The sequence below is a fragment of the Salmo trutta genome, chromosome 5, assembly GCF_901001165.1.
Source record: "Salmo trutta chromosome 5, fSalTru1.1, whole genome shotgun sequence".
Classification (NCBI taxonomy): Eukaryota; Metazoa; Chordata; class Actinopteri; order Salmoniformes; family Salmonidae; genus Salmo; species Salmo trutta.
This window is the reverse complement of record NC_042961.1, coordinates 38,471,750-38,492,567: the sequence shown is the minus strand read 5'-3', so window position 1 is coordinate 38,492,567 and position 20,818 is coordinate 38,471,750. Positions and strand designations below refer to the sequence as shown.

At 45.2% G+C, this 20,818-nt stretch overlaps 1 protein-coding gene across 5 annotated transcripts in view; it reads right to left on the bottom strand.

The window, feature by feature from the left end:
• The window catches only part of LOC115194114 (VPS10 domain-containing receptor SorCS2), a 342,482-nt gene that overhangs the window by 36,197 nt on the left and 285,467 nt on the right, over positions 1-20,818 (bottom strand). For all 5 annotated transcript variants that reach the window (XM_029753498.1, XM_029753499.1, XM_029753501.1 and 2 more), the window contains exons 4-10: positions 16,503-16,667; positions 14,105-14,178; positions 12,281-12,345; positions 8,365-8,483; positions 5,665-5,754; positions 1,743-1,922; positions 114-260 (exon numbers count right to left, since the gene is read on the bottom strand). In XM_029753498.1, the coding sequence (XP_029609358.1) occupies positions 114-260; positions 1,743-1,922; positions 5,665-5,754; positions 8,365-8,483; positions 12,281-12,345; positions 14,105-14,178; positions 16,503-16,667 (840 nt within the window). The remainder of the gene's footprint in view (positions 1-113; positions 261-1,742; positions 1,923-5,664; positions 5,755-8,364; positions 8,484-12,280; positions 12,346-14,104; positions 14,179-16,502; positions 16,668-20,818) is intronic.

The following is a 20,818-nucleotide window of genomic DNA, read 5'->3' as shown; positions in this document are numbered from 1 at the left end:
ATGGAGGTAGTGCAGGTCTGGTATAATGTATGTAGGTAGTACAGGTCTGGTATAATGTATGTAGGTAGTGCAGGTCTGGTATACTGTATGTAGGTAGTGCATGGGTTCCTTACTGATTGGCAGGTGACCGGCTTGCCGTTCATGTCAGTGGTAGGCGGGGCAAGGGGTTCCCAGTCTCGGCCTTTATTATAGGTGATGAGAGTCATCACTTTGCCATCCACCTTCTGATTGGCAAGGAAGACGCCTTTGACCCCACGGACCTGGAAACCAATTACAACAAACGTCTCAGTTATGATATTATGGGAAGGTTTAATACTGATGTGGGATCAGTTTGTATGGGTCCTAGCTATTTATTAAAAGCACAGGATTGATACAGAAGACTGTTCAGAGATCAGACAGTTGGAGACAGAACCACACAGAAGAGCTGGCATCTCCAGACACACCTATCTATAATGTAACTGCTGCGGGTTCTGGGTCAGTCGGCGGCCTGTCAAGAGAGTCTGCGTAAGGGGAAGAGGGAATTAAACAACATGTCTCTTTCGACCTTTCTCTATCTCTCTCTGCAATTCTATCTGCAAAACTCTTACCTGTCTGTGTACCTCTCTGACTTGTCTTTCTCTGTCTCCATCTGTACCCGCACCACACACTCTCTACTCCTCTCTTACTCTCTCTCTCTCTCTCTCTCCTACATCTCTCCCTCTAACATTCTCTCTGTCTTCCTCCAGCTTTACCCCTGTCTCTTTTACCTCTCTTTCTCCATCTCTCTCTCTCTCTGTGTGATGGACAGTGTGGCCCGGGGCTAGAGGTGCGAGAGGAGAGGAAAGGAGGAGAGAAAATGAGTTCTTCGGTGCTGGCCCTTAGCTCCACGGGCCACTGCCTCTCCTCCTCTAACACTTCCTCCTCTCTTCCTTTACTCTTCCCTCGCTCTGTTTGACTTCCCTCCGCCGGGAGACCTTGTCAAAACAAACCCGATGAATGATGGCTTAACCAACAACAAAAAAACCGAATAAAATATGGAAAGTGAAAACACATATCTCACCCATGTGTTTTTATTTTTGACAACAAAAGGAGTGTGTATACTGCTAACAATCACACAATGGAAAGCTGCTTCAAAACCCAATTGGGGAGGCAGGGAAAATAGTGGGACCCTCCTTACTGAATGCACAGCATTCTAACACATTCACGCTGTGTGTTTTAACGTAAGCTGTCTGTCTAGAAGGCACGCAGGATCCAGTGCCATTTTAAGACCCACTCCAGGCCACAGGCGTTCCAGACACCGCTCTCCGCTGACATGGAGGTGAGACCACCTACCCACTGTTACCTTGGCAATGACTAGCAACGGTGGAAGTTGAGTGAGTGGGAACAACGCTACGGAAATGAGCCATACACGTTTGTTTTGCAGAAAGATGAGTCAATAAAATTATAATGCCTCAAAGCAGGTGTGTGACAACTCACACCTAAGCACACAAGGTTAAGGTTTTGAGGGAAACATACCATACTTCTACCACGCTCATTGGTCAAGGTGTAATAACACTGTCCTGTAGCTAGGGGGCAGGGTGCTTGCTCTCAATACCATTTAGCAGACACTTCTATCTGAAATGACTTGCAGTAGTGAGGACATCAATTTTAGTATATCATGTGACCTTGCAGCGGGAATCGAACCCACAACCTTGGCATTGCTCATTTTTGGCATTGCAATCACTCTTACCAACAGAGCCACAGAGGAGCGCCACATGACTCACCTCCAGTATGTCTATAAGGACGCTCTCCTCAGGCTGCTTAGTGCTGCGGACGTTCTCCAGCACGATGGAGTAGTAGACGCCCTGCGGGTCCGACTGGTACAGGTTGTAGGTGTCTGTCTGGTACCACTCCTGCAGAGCCAGGAACACCTGGTTCTCATCCGTACTCACTATGTGGACGTCCTGGGGAGAGGGGTTGATGGGGGGGAGGGAGAGGAGGTGGTATGAAGAGGGAAGGAGAATAGGAGTTACGTCAACAACTTCGATCTGACGTCAGTCTTTTCATAAACTAAAGGGAAGGAGAGAGCGAGATTCAGAGACAGACGGAGTGACAGAGAGACAGAGAGATCACTGAGAGAGAGAGAGGGAGAGAGAGAGAGAGAGAGAGAGAGCGAAATCATCAAGAGAGAGAAACAACAAGAAGGTTGTGCATATTGTATCAACGGTGACAGGAGAACAAACAGGAGTACAAGAACACTTTCGGCTGTTCACAAAAACCCAGGTTTTCCACTCATAATTTGCGAGGGACTTCTACTCTTATGCTGATGTTAGAAACAGAGTGGCTGAGGTACAGACTCCAGAGCCTGAGTCGGCATTCCCTGTGAGACACTCTGATTACATTAACATGGCAATAGAGATGGAGAGGCGACGTCAACCTTCAGGAGAAGTGAGCGGTGAAGAGCACTCCAGAACCGCCACACGTTGACACTCTAGACACATCTTTAGCCGAGTTGTGGACTAAAAAGCACTTTCAACTGGGACTCTCCATTGAGCATGCTTTAAAATTCTGGGCTAGGTCGGGAAACTGGCCCAATATGTCTTAAATGCTGATTTATGGGTCTGCACCACAATAGTCAAATGTACTCTGGTTCAATGAATCTGCAAGCTACTGCATAGAACTAGTGCACAACTTCCCTACAAAGTCCTTGACTGCGGACGTATTGCTGGTTTTGTTCATCTAGCACTGTAAGTGGAAGCACTGGTAACGATAGCTGGCATGTTTTTCTTTGAGGTGAAACAAATCTGGGTCATGGTGGAATTAGGCGAACACTCAGCCACCACATAAGATGCCTACTGGGCAGAATTTCAGTCATCAATAGTAAAGTAGAGGAGGGGAAGAGAGATAGAGGGATGGAGGGATAAAGACAGAGGGTGAGAGTGGGAGAGAGGGATAGAGCGCTGGTTGTGCTCTGTAACGCTTTGTGCTACGTGAAGGTAGCTCAACCTGTAGCTAGCTCAGAATAGTTAGTGGGGTAGTCAAACCTGAATAATGGTGTGTGTGTGTGTGTGTGTGTGTGTGTGTGTGTGTGTGTGTGTGTGTGTGTGTGTGTGTGCGTGCGTGTGCGTGCATGCGTTAGACTGCAGCAAAGGATTAACACTTAGATGAACGTATTATTTCAAAATGCTCTCAAAGTGTTAGGGGGAAGAGAGAGACAGAGAGAAAGAGAGAAACAAAGAGAGAACAAGAAAGAGACATAATGAGACACACAACAACAAACCATTCCCCCTAGCTGATTCTCTCTGTATACAGTATTGGGATGTCTGTCTCTCTCACACTCTGTGTGTGTGTGTGCGCGCGTGTGTGTGACTGTCCAACCATATGCCCTTTGTACCTCCATATGGATCTAGATAAAGTACTCAAATGTGCATTTGTTTATGTGACTACGTGTGAGTAGGTGTGTGTGCGTTTGTGTGTGTTCACTATTCCCTTATGCACCTCTCCTGCATTGATTAAGTCTATGCAAACCACCTCTCTGTGTTGACAGATCTCTCCTGCAGAGTATTTAGCCTGAGGAGTTGGCATTGAGGAGTCTGTAAACTTCAAGTCCCGAAGACTTCTACATTCACAGCAGCTATCCACCCACTTGTTTTACACCGCTCCAAGCCCAGTGAATAATCCTCTATGGAGTTATGTGGATTTGCTGTGGATGAGCAGCTCAAGTCAGACAGCTGAAAGTAGCACGTATATGTGCTCAGGTGTGCAATCCTACGCCAAAGCAAAGGATTACTTTGCAGAAACCTACTGTGCTATATTTCCTGTATAATGCCATTGATTTGGAAATAGCTAGCATTATCCACACAAAGGGAAGCGGGGGACACCGATTTGCCTACGTACAGTAGGAAGAGTGAAAAGGATGTCATCTTCACTTATTATTTGACTTACGCAACTGGTGACAGGCCATAACTGAACGGAGCAGCGCTCTCAAACGGTTAGCATGCGGGCTGATGTCTCTCTGTGGGAGAATAAGACTCTGCTGCACCTGTCACTATGTGGCTTTGTGAGGCAACCGACAGCACAGCATAGCAGACTTTCTAAAGAGAGAGACAACAGACAGTATTCTCCCATTCACTCCCATAGAGACAAGCTTTAAGACACATTCACAGAGGCTTCCTGGGGTCGCCACAAAGCGTGTCAGTATGGAGACGGATGAAAAGACAAAAACGGAGGAGAACATCATTGAGTGTGAAGAGAGAGAAAGACACGAGAGAGGAAGTGAGGGAAAGAGAGAAACAGAGACTGGAAGAGAAAGGGCTCACCACAAAGCTTGTTACTATAGACATAAAAAGAGAAAAAAGGAGGGGAATATATTGAGAGAGCAAGAAGTGAGAGAGATACAGAGCTGGAGATGGTGTTGATAGAGAAGGAGAAAAGAGAGGGAGAAGAGATAAAGTGTGCAAGAGAGACAGAGGGAGTGAGAGAGAAAGAAAGAAAGAGAAACAGAGACTAGAAGAGAAAGAGATGACTATCGCCTACGATTTCACAGTCTAGCAGCTCTTCAGACTAACAAACAAACAGGGTAGACAGAGGCTGTTAACAACTCCATAAATTCAGGAGGCCCAACTTCACTCTCAGATTGGTTTTGCATTTTTCAAAAGCTCCTCAATAATTCACAGTGGAAAACAAGAAGCTCAGCTCTCTCTCTCTCTCTCTCTCTCTCTCTCTCTCTCTCTCTCTCTCTCTCTCTCTCTCTCTCTCTCTCTCTCTCTCTCTCTCTCTCTCTCTCTCTCTCTCTCTCTCTCTCTCTCTCTCTCTCTCTCTCTCTCTCTCTCTCTCTCTCTCTCTCTCTCTCTCTCTCTCTCTCTCTCTCTCTCTCATCACACATGTATTACAAGCCCCCCCCACACACACACACACACACACACACACTTGCTTACTTCATCTCTTTCACCTCCCCGTCTCTCTATCCTCTTCATCCTGCACTCTCTTACCTAAAAGCTCCACACTTGAACGAGTGGCCTATCTGCTCAATCAGCTGCTAAGAGGAAATATGTAGTGAGAAAGGAAAACTGGGGCGGTAGAAAATCATGACTTGACTCAGCAGACCTCTCCATGGCCTCCCCGACACCTAATCAAAGTGATCCGCTTCCCATGCTCTCTGATCCCCTTAGGATGATACAGTACTTATTAAGACAAGCCCTGCTTCAATGATCGGTCAAACGCTGTGGTAAGCAGGAAGGAGTGGTGTGTGTGTGTGTGTGTGTGTAACTCAATCACTTTCCCCTTCCTTAAAGAGCGCAAAGGGCCTGAGCAATCAAACACAAGACCCTCAAAGTGGTATGGAGGTAGAATCTAAGTAATTCCATGCACACTCTATCCCTAGTGTGTGTGTCTGTGTGTTGTGTGGTGTGTGTGCGCGCGCTTAGCAGAAGAGTCTGCTCTCCAATCAATAGTGTTCAATAACACTCAGCCAGTGCCAGGCTAACACCGTCTACTGAGCCACATACACTGACAGCAGAGGTTCCTATCTGCTTTGAAGATACGGTATGCCCCTCAGTCTGTATTGCACCGTATTGGGAATATTTCACTTGTATTGCGCAAGGTTGAGGTCAATTCCATTTCAAGGTACTGTACCTTGACATGAAGGGAACAGTATGTCATTTCTATTGTGTACGGTTGGGGTCAGTTCCATTTCATGCACTGTACCTTTGGTAGGGCGTATTTAGGGAACCTCATCTGGACAAACTCATTCCGTCTGTATGAAACGTAGTGCTTGGTGCGGTTTCCTGTGGTCACCTGGGTAACAGACAGAGAGGGAGAGAGAAACACACACACCATGTCAATGGCTAACTCCATGTCTCGCACACCACGGCCATCATGACTGATCTACTCTACAGCTCACCTGCGAAAGAGACGATAGGAGACAGAGAGAAACAGAGAGCGACAGATGGAGAGAAAGAAATAGAAACAAGGTGAGAGAAAAGGTGCACACCAGTAACCTAACCACCACAGGTGAACGGGAGGTGCACCATCTGTTATTCCCTGAAGAGAGAGATGAGCTCAGCAGAAATACAGTACCTCAGCAGAGGGAGAGAGAGAGAGAGAGAGAGAGAGAGAGGAAGAGAGGGAGGGAGAGAAGGAGCGAGAACGAGAGACAGAGAGTATGCAAATCCCAGCAGGAGGCTTCTGGGTAATGATGAAGTTGTGCTGTCTCATGCTGAGGTGGAATCATCCAATCAGAGAAGATGAGTGCTGACCCGGTTAAAAAAGCCCATCGACATCATATTTTACAGTATGGGGGAAGTGTGAACGTTTGTTAGCACTGTGAGAGATCAGTGGTGTCAGCTCAATACCGTCTGCTTGGCTGTTTGTGGTAAGTAGGAAGTAGTGATTTAGGATCAGTTTTTCCTTTTAGATAATAATGAATCAGACAGGGGCGGCCAGATCCTAGAACAGCACTCTTACCTTGAGGCGCTTTGTGAATACGGGGCCCTGATCTCACTGGTGGAAAGTAGATGCAAGATGACCAAACTTCAAACAACATCTGCTGAGCTAAGCTGAAGACCAGCTTATTCAGGCCAGCGATGTGGAAGTTAAGCTGGAATGTTTTTCTGTGGATGTTAAGCTAGTAGGTGTATGTGCCAATGTTAACACTGGCGCTCTCTCTCACTGTTTGTCTGAGTCTGCATTTCCATACAGCTCAGCATCTGATACCCACCCACCCCACGGGCACAAGCATACCACTGGCATGAGCATCTGTCATTTCACTAGTGCATGTGTGGGCGCTTCTGAGATGGTTACTACACGTGTGTCTCAGTGTGTGCGCTTCTGGGCATTTGAACAGTGTCTGCGTGTGCTTATTTGCATGTGTACAGTATATAGTCAGGTCCAAAATTATTGCTAACCTTGAGCAAGGCACTTAACCCAAATTGCTCCTGTAAGTCGCTCTGGAAACAAAACAGACTGTATAAAATAAACAATACAAATACTCAGCTATATTGTATTCTCAAAACACTTTGAAAATTACATTATTTTATACGAATACAATTGCTCGGAGAAAGAGATTTTGTTTAACAAGTAAGCTTTTTTTTCTCTCAAAAAGATAAGGGTAAAAATGATTATTATTTCAATACATTTCAATATCTCAACTTGCAAGGATAACAGCACTGAGCCTTTTTTTTAAGTTTTATGAGATTGGAGAACACATTGGGAGGGATCTTCGACAATTCCTCCATACAGAATCTTTCCAGATCCTTAATATCCTTCATCTGCGCTGGACTGCCCTTTTCTATTCAAACCACATATCCGATGGGGTTCAAGTCCGGAGACTGAGATGGCCATTGCAAAACTTTGTTTTTGTGCTTAATGAACCATTTCCTTGTGGATTTTGATGTGTGCTTATAGGTTATTGTCTTGCTGGCAGATCCACTTTGCGGCCAAGTTTCAGCTTCCTGGCAGAGGTTTTTGGCTAAAATGTCCTGGTACTGGGTCAATTTCCTGATGCCGTTGACCTTGACAAGGGCCCCAGAAGGTATGGGGTTCTTTTTTGCTTATGCATCCTTATTTTGATGGCAAAGCCAACACTGGTGTGTGTGGCCAAAGAGCTTTAATTTCATGTTATCTGACCATAGCACAGGTTCCAATCCAAGAGCCAATGGCATTTAGCAAACTGCAGGCTTTTACATTTGTTGGATGATATGAAAATAGAGCTCTTTGGGCACACACACCAGCGTGTGTCTCTGTGTGTTTCAGTGTGTCTCTTTAAGTATGTGTCTCAGTGTGTGTGTGTGTGTGTGTGTGTGTGTATGGGTGTGTATGTGCATGTGTGTGTGTGTGTGTGTGTGTGTGTGTGTGTGTGCGTACGAGCGTGTTTTGAGGAATGACTGTCCCCCTAACCCACATCCCTCCCAGCAGCCTAGTAGTAGTAGTTAGTAATGCTCCAGGGATAATCCCTGGGGATAACAGTCCAATCTTTTGTTGCTACTGACCCTGCACGGGCCTCCACATGTAATGAGATTTTTAAATGCTCCCTCCCTCCCTCTGTCTCTCTCTCTCTCTGTCTCTCTCTCCCTCTCTCCATTTCTCTCACACACAATATTCAGATTGAGTAACATTTCTTTAAACCTTATTTGTAAATGTGCTCTCTCTCTCTCTCCCTCCCTCCCTCCCTCCCTCCCTCACTCCCTCCCTCCCTCCCTCCCTCATCACAGAATAAGCTGGTGGCTGTGGCTACCACACTATGGGATCTCCATCATATGATGTGCAATGTCCTAACAAGCAACTGTTCCTTTCTATCTGAATGCCAAAGAGAGTAGATTAAGAAAGGGATACCATTGTGGCACATTATAACCAAACAATTCTGAAGACATATCACGACAACAAAGGGTTTTGTAAATGTCTCTTTACCTTGACAAAGATGTAGTCGTCTTGGACTGAGAGAGAGTTGTGGTCGATCTTCCCCAGGAACTGAGCCGTCACCATCTTGTCTGAGCAGTTCTGGATCAGACAGGTTACGTACAGGTACCCTGGGGAGAGAAAAATAAGAAAAAGTGAAACTTTTAGAGGGATAAACAATGTTGATAAAGTTTTAGTGTGGTCAGATTTAGTGTGCATGTGTGCGTACGTGCGTGTATGCGTGCGAGAGAGAGGGACCGTGAGAGAGACCGGACAGACTGTAAGAAAAGGAGAGACAGATATATCGAAAGTTATCAGGTAGACAGGGAGTGTTTTGAGTGCTGAGCTGTATTAGATACGGCAGATCTTCGCTAGGCGCCTTACTTTTCTCCAGTCAAAATGGCAAGGGGATTAGGCCTAGCCTCCGACAGAAAGGCAGAGAGGATTGGGTTAGCTTCTGTCGCTACGCTAAAGCGTATAGAATTTCACATAGCAGCAGCTGCATCAGCAACAACAGTCAGTAGTGGCAAGACTGTTGAAAATCCATCAGCTTTCTGCCTCACAAGTCAGATGGAAGTGACAAGCTAGCGTTGTAAGAAAATGCTAACTTCTATCTTAGGGGGGGGATGTCTTAAGTTCTACGTTTTCAAGTTCTCTCTCTTTCTTTCTTTTGTTGTTTATCATTGCTTAACTTTTGTTTTAGTCTGGCTGGCCGAGAATGTACCGAAATGCTCAGACGTTTAATCAAAACAGCATACGGGGAGAACTCATTAAAAGGCAATTAGATTGGTTAAGCATTCAATTCCAGCTTGTGACACGTACACTTATTCACACTGCTCACAGACCTGCTACACTCTCACTGCCTGACCGACTGAGGAGGAAATAATAAGGAAATAATGCAAAACAACTGAAAACCATGTATCATGAAACAATGTAGCAGTTGGAAAGAGTAACTTCCGGAAAGAAAAGACTAAAGGGAAGAATGCAGGAAACGAGCAGGCGTTTTGGGCATACAGTCATCTCTTCAAAACATCCAAGACCACCACGGTTTCCAACATGAATTATGTGTACAGTTTGAAAGACGGTGTGAAAGATTACGTGATAGTTAGAGAAGAGGAGGTTACTTCGAGTTTTTTTTTCAACATGCTTATGTGAGTCTATGTGCACTTGTTCAGTGTGCTGCTGTATGTATCTAGGTGTGTGACAAGACAAAAGGATGTCCATGTGTTTCCATTAGCACCCGCAACGCTCCCCACATCAATCTCCCTAATGACACACACAGACCCTGCCAGTCTCCCCGCGAGCCTGCTTCATCCATCAACCCATCACCTGTACCCCCTCCACCCATCTACCCCCCTCATCACCCACCATCCCTGGGCACAGACCCTACACAAGTCCCAGGATTTGTGTTAGAACTAGGCCTCTCCCTGAGGTTCAGCTCCACTATGTGACCAGGCCACCCTCCATCCCCCCTGCTACCTGCCATCGTTTAACCTTGACAGGACCCAGGGTGACAGGGTGGCGCAGGGGGAACAGCTTGGCCTGGTATGCCTGGTCGCATGGGCCCCTCTAACCCATCCGTCTGGATGTATGAGCTGCCATACGATAGAGAGGCGGGGGAGGGTGTGGGAGATGGGAACCATGTGGCCCTGCCTAGCCCAGGAAAGAGCTCTCCTGCCTGGGCAGCTGGCCCAGACAGACAGACTCTCTGGTTCTCTGAAAAAACACGGCCGAGCTTGTTCAGGATGACAGGTTTCACACTCTAAGCTGCATGTCCGGTACCCAATCAGAAAGTATAGACACACATATGTGATTTGGGAGTTTTTTCTGGGGGAGGATGATGACACTATATTAAGTATGACACTTTGGTGACTTAATTTCCATCAGGAAAACTGTGATAAGTAAACAAGGTATTATTAACATGTCCTCTCCTTCATTTGTCCTTCCTCTCCTTCTTTTTGTGCCTTCGAGTCTCAGACTCTATACTTCTCCTGGTCTACACTGTGGGATTGTGGGTTGTGAAAGTGTACTGAACACATTCCAACGCAAACACACATGCAGTACCAGTCAAAAGTTTGAACACACCCACTCATTCAAGGGTTTTTCTTTAATTTTACTACATTGTAGAATAATAATGAAGACATCAACACTATGAACACTATGAACACTATGAACACTATGAAATAACACATATGGAATCATGTAGTAACCAAAAAAGTGTTAAACAAATATATTTTATATATTAGATTCTTCAAAGTAGCCACCCTTTGCCTTGATGACAGCTTTGCACACTCTTGCATTCTCTCAACCAGCTTCATGAGGTAATCACCTGGAATCCATTTCAAATAACAGGTGTGCCTTGTTAAAAGTTCATTTGTGGAATATCTTTCCTTCTTAATGCTTTTGAGCCAATCAGTTGTGTTGTGACAAGGTAGTGGTGGTATACAGAAGATAGCCCTATTTGGTAAAAGACCAAGTCCATTTTATGGCAAGAACAGCTTAAATGACAGGCCATCATTACTTTATGATATGAAGGTCAGTCAATCCAGAACATTTCAAGAACTTTGAAAGTTTCTTCAAGTGCAGTCGTAAAAACCATCAAGCGCTATGATGAAACTGGCTCTCATGAGGACCGCTACAGGAAAGGAAGACCCAGAGTTACCTCTGCTGCAGAGTATAAATTAATTGGAGTTAACTGCGCCCCAGATTGCAGCCCAAATAAATGCTTCACAGAGTTCAAGTAACAGACACATCTCAACATCAACTGTTCAGAGGAGACTGCGTGAATCAGGCCTTCATGGTCAAATTGCTGCAAAGAAACCACTACTAAAGGACACCAATAAGAAGAAGAGACTTGCTTGGGCCAAGAAACTTGAGCAATGGACATTAGACTGGTGGAAATCTGTCCTGATGGTTCCAACCGCCGTGTCTTTGTGAGACGCAGAGTAGGTGAACGGATGATCTCCACATGTGTGGTTCCCACCGTGAAGCATGGAGGAGGAGGTGTGATGGTGTGGGGGTGCTTTGCTGGTGACACTGTCTGTGATTTATTTAGAATTCAAGGCACACTTAACCAGCATGGCTAGCACAGGATTCTGCAGCAATACACCATCCCATCTGGTTTGTGCTTAGTAGGACTATCATTTGTTTTTCAACAGGACAATGACCCAACACACCTCCAGGCTTTGTAAGGGCTATTTGACCAAGAAGAAGAGTGATGCATCAGATGACCTGGCTTCCACAATCATGGGATGAGTTGTCATGAGTTGGACCCAGAGTGAAGGAAAAGCAGCCAACAAGTGCTCAGCATATGTGGGAACTCCTTCAAGACTGTTGGAAAAGCATTCTTTGAAGAATCTCAAATATATAACATATTTTGATTCATTTGACACTTTTTTGGTTACTACATGATTCCATATGTAATTTCATAGTTTTCATGTTTTCACTACTATTATACAATGTAGAAAACAAATAGTAAAAATAAAGAAAGTACCTATGTCCCAAATTTTGACTGGTACTGTACATTCTAACATAGGCATGCAGACACACACACACACACACACACACACACACACACAACCATCCCCACCCCCCACACTATACACACCTATTCCCCTTGGTGGGTCGTACAGAGCTAACCTGGCTGGCTGATGATATGATAATTCATGGTAATATAATATAATGATAATATCATATAATGATATGATAATCCTGGTGCCTGTGGGAGTTGAATGAGGAGTCGAGAGCGTTGAACAGACAGACTTGTCTTCAAGGGAGAGGAATAGCATGAGAGATGGGTAGTTAAGCGTAGCAATGTGTGTTTAGGGGATTCTAGAAGAATCTTATTTTGTCGGTGAGAAAGAGGGCAAAGATGTAGTTCACATAAGCCATACATACATGCATGCACACTGAAAGAAGAGCATCATACCTCCACTTGTGTCCTGCATCTCCATATGCACCAAGTCAGGGTCCACATCTACACCAGCCACAGACCTGAAAAATAGGTTAGTATTGAAGTTGGCAGTTGGGAAAAATACAACCAAACTTGTCGTGCACTTAACCTCCTTTGCTTCCTCTCTCTCTCTGCCCCCACCCCCCCTTCCTTTCGTCACTTTCTCTCTGTCCTCCAGTAAAGTGAATCTGATTAGAAGTCGGCAGGGAAGTCTGTGAAATCTCCCCAGCTCTATAAAGATATAGGTGAGATATAAAACCTCCATTACGCTCCCTATAAAGAGGCTTTATGAGCAATTAGCAAGCTGGGGAAGAGAGGGAGAGAATGAAGGGGGTAGGGAAGAGGAAAGGAGGAAGGGAGAAATAGAGTGAACAAAACTCCTTCTGAAGAAAGTTGCATTCTATTTCACTTTTTCCTTACGTCCGTATTCTACTCACATACTGTGTCATTCTCTGAGTTGTGTTTCCTGTCTGCTCTTGGCCTCAAGCAGCATACGAGCCACCATTTCACCACCCATAACCAATTCACATCTGTTCTATTTCATGGGATAGCCACTAGCCAGCAATGCTTTACACAAGATAAATAGTTGAAATACCTCTAAACCCAACTCTGAACGTGTAGAGAAACAGAGTGGTACAAAGCACTAGTGTCTGGCGTCCATCTCGTCAGACGGACCACCCTGCCAGATAGAGGCTGACTAGCTCTTTAAAGTGTTCCTGATTTATAAGGATCCCAGACCACTCTTCTCTTCCGCTTTTTTAGGAGCAGTAGGCCACGCAACAAACCTATTCCAGCCCAAACAATTAGCTAATTCTGGCAATTCAGAAAGCGTGGATGCTTTGAGAGGATTTTTCAGGGCCAAGAGTTTTCCTTGGTCAGGTCATGTGGTCAGAAAAAACTCCTGGTCCTAATGTGTTCTAGGAAGAGAGAAATGTTTTGCTTGACCATATGACTTGACTAGGAAAAACTCCCTAGGCGTATCACTTCTGTGTTAGTATTTTACGTCTCATTACATGCTCGCTATTATACTGTTTGGGGAGACACTGGCCAAAGCAAAGTATATGTGGTGATATTTTATTAGTAGTCAGTGGTTAGGGATACAAATGTGGTGCTTGGATTACGTATATGGTACGTAATCTTTTGATCTCTCATTTCCTACAGCTAGTGCCAATACATACATCATAAAAAGGTTTTATAACGCCTTTGTAATGGTATCCATATGTGAAATGCAATGCATTGTAAAGTGTAAGGAAATTGCCTCTATACCCAGTTCTGGGATCAGTTTTACATCTCAGCTGATAGTGGGCGAAGGTCCGATTTGTGTTGGGTAATCTGATCCTAGATCAGATATTAGCTACAACATCTGCTTGAAGCAAAACAGACTTTAGAACTACCCTATCTATCCTCATACAGTAAGATGTGCTGGGGATGATTTGGTGTTAGGAATGGACAGATGTCCAGGTCTCAACACTACTGGCTTTACAACCACTGATCTGGATCCATCGTGAACAAAGATCATTTTTGAGAGGCGAGAGCAGCAAGCAGGCAGGAACTGTCTCTATGACCTTCTGGGTACACTCAGAACAGGAGCAAGTGAGGGAGGGAGGGATAGAGAGAGAGAGAGAGAGAGAGGATGCAGAAGGAGTGAGGAGATAAACCTCAAAGTGAAAAACTCTCTCTAACCCATGAGTTGATCCCAGCTACATTTTGTGAGTGAGGGTGTGACAATGTAAAGGCCAGAGCTACAGTACTGTAAAGCAAGTGGGAGACATACTGTAATAGGAATAGAAAATCACTGACCAATATATCCTGTCCTTGGTCACTCGTTCCTGCATTAGAGTCCACTTCCGGCCCAAATCCGTGGACACATAGAGCTTTGAATAGAAAACAATCAAACTATCAAACAATGATATTACACCAAGGTTCTTTACAACAAAGTCGTAGCTAATGTCATAAAATGATGTGAAAAAAAATCGTAAATGCCAGACAAATAGGAGTTGTATGGATAAAGAGGTGAAATGGATGATTGTCATAGCTTTTCATGTCAGTATTGGTGATTTTATGGTGTCAGAACATCCCTCAGTGTGTAGTAAATTGTGTTGAAGAACATCCCCCAGTGTGTAGTAAATTGTGTTGAAGAACATCCCTCAGTGTGTAGTAAATTGTGTTGAAGAACATCCCTCAGTGTGTAGTAAATTGTGTTGAAGAACATCCCCCAGTGTGTAGTAAATTGTGTTGAAGAACATCCCTCAGTGTGTAGTAAATTGTGTTGAAGAACATCCCTCAGTGTGTAGTAAATTGGGTTGAAGAACATCCCTCAGTGTGTAGTAAATTGTGTTGAAGAACATCCCTCAGTGTGTAGTAAATTGTGTTGAAGAACATCCCTCAGTGTGTAGTAAATTGTGTTGAAGAACATCCCTCAGTGTGTAGTAAATTGTGTTGAAGAACATCCCTCAGTGTGTAGTAAATTGTGTTGAAGAACATCCGGTCCAGTAAGTCAAGCAAGAGAATTTCACAGTTCACCTACCTCAGGCTAACCTCTATTAATCTTAGTTGGTTATTCCGTGTGTGTGTGTGTGTGTGTGTGTGTGTGTGTGTGTGTGTGTGTGTGTGTGTGTGTGTGTGTGTGTGTGTGTCAGTATGCGAGTTTGGTTGTGTGCGCATGTGTACCATTGATCGGCTTAATAATGAATATGTATTGATTTTCTCACCAGGTATCCCAGCAGACATAAACAGCACAAAAAAGGTTTCACCAGCAAGCCTGTACACATTCCCTTACTGCCACATACCCACACACACACTAATGGCTGGAGTGGCTGGAGCGGAAAAGATGGAATGGCATCAAATACATCAAACACATGGTTTGATACCATTCCATTGCCTCCGTTCCAGACAATATTATGAGCCGTTCTCCCCTCAGCAGCCTCCACTGACACGCACATAGGGTATTGTAAGTGCATACACACTTTAGCAGAAGACAACAAACCTTTACAAACACTGAATCTCTCAATGAAATCCAGACAGCCCAATCGAATTGATAAGATCAAACGTAATAAAACCGGATTGGCTGAACCAAGATAAATCAAACCTGACCACAGCAACATCTCCAAAGAATAACCAATCGCAAGGGGCACTATCTCACCAATCATCTTTCCCATACAAATATATGAATTCTAACAGGCGGTTGGAGGAGAGGGGGGCCACCGGTTGGAGGAGAGGGGGGCCACCGGTTGGAGGAGAGGGGGGCCACCGTAGGCCTCCCATCTCTTTCTTCCGCTAAATGATTTTTTGTACTGTTAAATGACTTTTTACTCTCCATCTGTAGCCTGGCCATATGGAACAGATTAAAACCTAATTGAATTTCTTGTTTAATTAACTGTAAATGATTAAAGTGGAGGTCCCTCCATATGCTGTTGCTACTGTGACTGTGAGTTATCTGAGAAGAGACCGTAGATGCAGAATGTGATGCAGAACTGTCCCTCGACACTGATCTAAGGTCAGTTTTGTGTTTTACTACCCTAATGGTTATGGATTTAAAAATGGTTGGGATCTGGGGAAGGTAAGCTGATCCTACAGAGATCTGTGTCTAAGGGCATTTTTTGGACTGTACATATAGTTGGTCAATTCAACACACTTCTACTCAGTATTCCCTATACTGTAGGCTATATCATTACAACCATGCAGAATAAAACAGCATGAAGTAGATTTTTGTCATATTTCACACATTTCTATACAGCATGGGTGAACTGGAAATGTGTTTTTGCATATCCCAGCTCACCCTGAGACACCCTTGGAGACTAAGGTCACGGCCAGCCATTAACAACACGACCCTGGAGCAATTAGGGTTAAGTGCCTTGCTCAAGGGCACACTGACAGATTTTTCACTTTGTCGGCTATGGGATTCGAACTAGCATCCTTTCAGTTACCGGCCCAATGCTCTTTACGCTAGGCTACCTACGCCACACAACACTACACACTATGTTTGCGAGGGCAAGGCTATCCTAGCTGTGAATTAAGTAGCACTGTAAAAGTAAAGTATATCTGTCCAAAACAAGTTTGCTGCTCAAAGCGATTTTTTGGCATTTTAGCATATTTACAACATACATTTCTGTTAATTGTGAACTGATAGAAATGCTACGAACATGAAATAGATACCCCCACAAAAGCACAATTATCTCTGACTATGACATTGACCCACCTTTCCCTCCTTGCAGTAAGCCAGCACCTTGTCCTCCTCCTTGGGGTGGAAGAGGAGGGTCTCCGCGGTGAAGGAGAGGGGCTGCCGCTGGAACGAGGAGCCCTCGTCTGTACTAATGAACAGCATCTGGTCACGCTCGTTAATGGACGAGCTCACTAGGATCACCTGACAGAGAGAGGTCAGAGGTTAGAAGGGAGATCAGGATAAGGTCATACTGTATAGGGTAATGGTAATGTGGTAACGTTTGAATTGGGTTCATGGGGTTGAAACGCGACGGAAGCCATGTCAGCAGTTTTATGGTACGTGTGGTACGCAAGGAGAGACGCATGCACCCACGCACGCCATATTTCCAACCAGGGCCATTCTCAAGGCTTCCTCTGTGGCAACACAATATTGATGATCTAATATTCCCTTTTCTAGCTCATAACAGGGACACATTAAACGGGGGAACTCCGAGCTTACCATCTCACCAATCATCATTAAGTGTTGGACACACAGAGGTAAACCACCTAAAGGGTTGAGCAACACAAACGTATTATCCAATCAGATCGCTCAAGATTCTGTCATCTGCAATAATCAGACATGGGGGAACAGTCCAATGCGGGGCAAGATGGGAAAAATGTTCATCTACATTTTGCATATACACTGAATTTGGGCCATTTAAACGCACAAGCTAGCCCACTTCCTCTCTCTTCCTCTCTCTTCCTCTCACTATTGCTATGCCCCTCATGCCTGCAATTAAGCATTACTTAGTGCCTCCCGAGTGGTGCAGCAGTCTAAGGCTTGAGGCATCCCTACAGACCCGGGTTTGATCCCAAGCAGTGTCACAATTGGCCCAGCGTCGTCCGGGTTAGGGGAAGGTTTGGCCGGGTGGGCTTTACTTGGCTCATCGCGCTCTTGTGGTGGGCCGGGCGCCTGTAGGCTGACTTCGGTCGTCGGTTGAGCGGTGTTTCCTCTAACACATTGGTGCAGCTGGCTTCTGGGTTAAGCGGGCGGGTGTTAAGAAGCACGGTTTGGCGGGTCATATTTCGGAGGACGCATGACTCAACCTTCGCCTTTCCCGAGCCCGTTGGGGAGTTGCAGCGATGAGACAAGTTTGCTATTGGATATCATGAAATTTGGTGAGAAAAAGGGGGTAAAATACCCCCCAAAATTATAATAACATTCCTTAGGGCGCTTCGCTCTGCATCGCACTGGCTCCCCAATCTGGGCTGTGTATTTGTGTGCTGTGTGGGTGTGCGCATGCACGTGTGTAAGGGTTGAGCGAGCCGGGTCTAAGCAGCCTTCTATGGATCGCCACGGTCAATTAACAACTCCTAGCCTGGCTGTTTGTTCTGCCTGCAGACAGCTGCCACACTGCCCACGGAGAGAAGAGACACTTCTCTTTCGTTCACAGAGATGGAAGGAACTGAGGAAAGACGGAGAGATGGATGGATAGACAGCAGAAAAATGCAGTGGAGGAGAAGTAACTAGGAATCTCAAAGGCCAAGAGACATACTTTGTTGTGTGTGTGTGTGTGTTCCCACCTTGCGCTGCTTTCCCTGGGGGACGCATCCATCAAAATGTCCGCCTATTCCAATACCTCTTGTTTAAACAGAACTCACCCAGCTTGACCTGATGACTACTATGAGAGGACCGTTCTGACGTCACACACCTTAACCAAAGCCGGGTTCTGACCCTCTCTGACCTCCCTTTTATAACAACAGCTTATATTTTTTTACATTTTAGATAAGCAACAAAGCGTAATAAAAGTAGCAAAAGTCGAATCTGAACAACACAACATCCGCAGTTTGGATCAGATAGACAACCTTGTGACCAAATAACCTTACAGACTGCCTGAAATAGCTTCGCCCAAGCTATTATTATTGGATTAGGAAGTGGCATCAAAGAACAGTATAGGCTACCCCCGGCTGCCTTCTATCCCATTCATGACCTACTGGTGTTGCAGTAACGCTGACAACCTATGAATGGTGCTGTTGTCAATCCGACAGAACACCCAACCTCTTGAAAAGCAACCAAACAAGAGAAAGCAAAGTTAAACCTCAAAACTTGGTCCTTCTCCCTGACTTCACTCACGACAACAACAACTAAGCCATGAACTTTGAGAAGTCAGTACGAGGACAGAGGAACTACAATAGTGCTCCTGTACTGAGAGTTCAGACTCTCAGAATCAGAAGCTTTTCACCACAACCGTTGCTCAAAACTGTTTCTTCCAATTCATAACTAACGCTCACTCAGTACAGAGCTCCTATTGTGTGTCACGGATAAAAGCGCTCCCAAAACTTCCTGTGTCTACACTTGAGACGGCATAGTGGGTGTATGATACATTGGCGGAGTTATGTTAATAGGAATACCATAGAAATGGCAGTACTGTTAGTACTCTGTGTCCATAGGCCTCAAACTATAGTCACTCTCTTGTGGGTAAGAAAAAGAGACAAAGCAATCCCCATTCACTATTACCAGCTTCTGATTGTCTTTGAGTTGCCATCAGTGATCATGCTTAATCTGCCCTGTGGACTTAAAGTAGTAAACAATAACATTGAAAGTCACTTCCTCCCGGATCAATGTGTATTAGGTCATATAATCACTTATAAAACACATCTGCTCAGGTATATACGAGTACAGCAGGTTTTATCTATCTATAAAGATACATGTTGTGTGTAAGGGGATGGGAAATGGTTTGATAGACGGTTGTGGGACAGATCTCAGTGGCTTGAGGACATACCACTGCCATTTGGAGGGATTAAGAGATGCTAATGCCTTGGGTATACTTTACTGGGTAAACAAAAGTTCCCCACACAGTGGCACGATGGAAAGGCACGCACGCACGCACGCACGCACGCACGCACGCACGCACGCACTCACACACACACACACACACACACACACACACACACACACACACACACACACACACACACACACACACACACACACACACACACACACACACACACACAAGAACAGTCTGACTCTTTGTCTGTCTCCTAGAACCCAGCAACGAAATGAAGACTCGTCAAAGGAACCTTACACTTACTGTCCCTGCTCAACCAATTGCACAGTAACACACACACACACACACACAACATCTCTACCAGGCTGCAGACTGATGCCGATGCACCACAGTAACATTCATCCCTTTGGAGTCACGTGAGTGCAATTGTTTAGTCGAATCTGTAAATGTCGCCCATCCGCCTGAGCCGAGGAAAAACACAAAATCCTTCGGTTAGGGATTCTCTGTTGCCATTCTAGAAACGTAGCTCCAGCCCAATTTCTTTCCACCCAATTACATATGCAAATTGGCAGTGTTGATTTTCAGTGAGAGCGGGGCCTGTGCAATAGGTGAGTGGTGAGCCGTGTTACGCTGTGAATAAACTAGAGAATAGTAGCTGTTGTAAGGATCGCCTGGGGGAACAGGAGTATATTGACATGACATTATTAATATCTCCCCAGGACTAGCTATGAGAAAGTACACGACACTATGAGAAAGTACACGGCACTATGAGAAAGTACACGGCACTATGAGAAAGTACACGGCACTATGAGAAAGTACACGGCACTATGAGAAAGTACACGGCACTATGAGAAAGTACACGACACTATGAGAAAGTACACGGCACTATGCGAAATTACACGACATTATGAGAAAGTACACAACATTATGAGAAAGTACACGACATTCTGCGAAAGTACACAAAACGAATTAACACAGTTGAGACCCATTTACTGCCCCCCCCCCAAAAAAGGAATGTCTCCAGGAGGCACTCTGTATATCCAGACCCATAAACACTCAAATCATGTTGTCATGTACACACGCAGCTATGTTCGCACGTCACGCACCGACAGACCCCACCCAAGCGCACACACCGCAAACCACTCAAAAGTGTGTCAGCTGTCCAGGGAGCAGGCTAGGTGATAAACGATCCACGTTACACCAGGTAAAGGTGTGAGAGCCCCAATACAGAGTAGTACTAGAGGTGTTAGAGGTGTCAGGAAGCGAGAGAGAAAAGGGTCCTGAGAGCATCTACTACCCACAGCTACATTCCTAATGCATTAACCATGGCTCCGTACATTATGGATATTAGTTTCCAAAGAGGCAGGTGCATTTGTACTACACCGGTGGCGACTGGCAGGACACGGCTCGGCGGCTCTGGGGCTCCATCTTGGCTCTGCTCCATGGCTACTGAAGAACTAATCTTTACCATTGTCATTACAAGAAAGAGAGAGAGAGAGAGAGAGACTCTGTCTTGCCAAGTAGAGGGAGGAGGAGGAGGAGTGGTAAGTGGGGCCCACTCTATGGTAACGGCTTGTGCCCT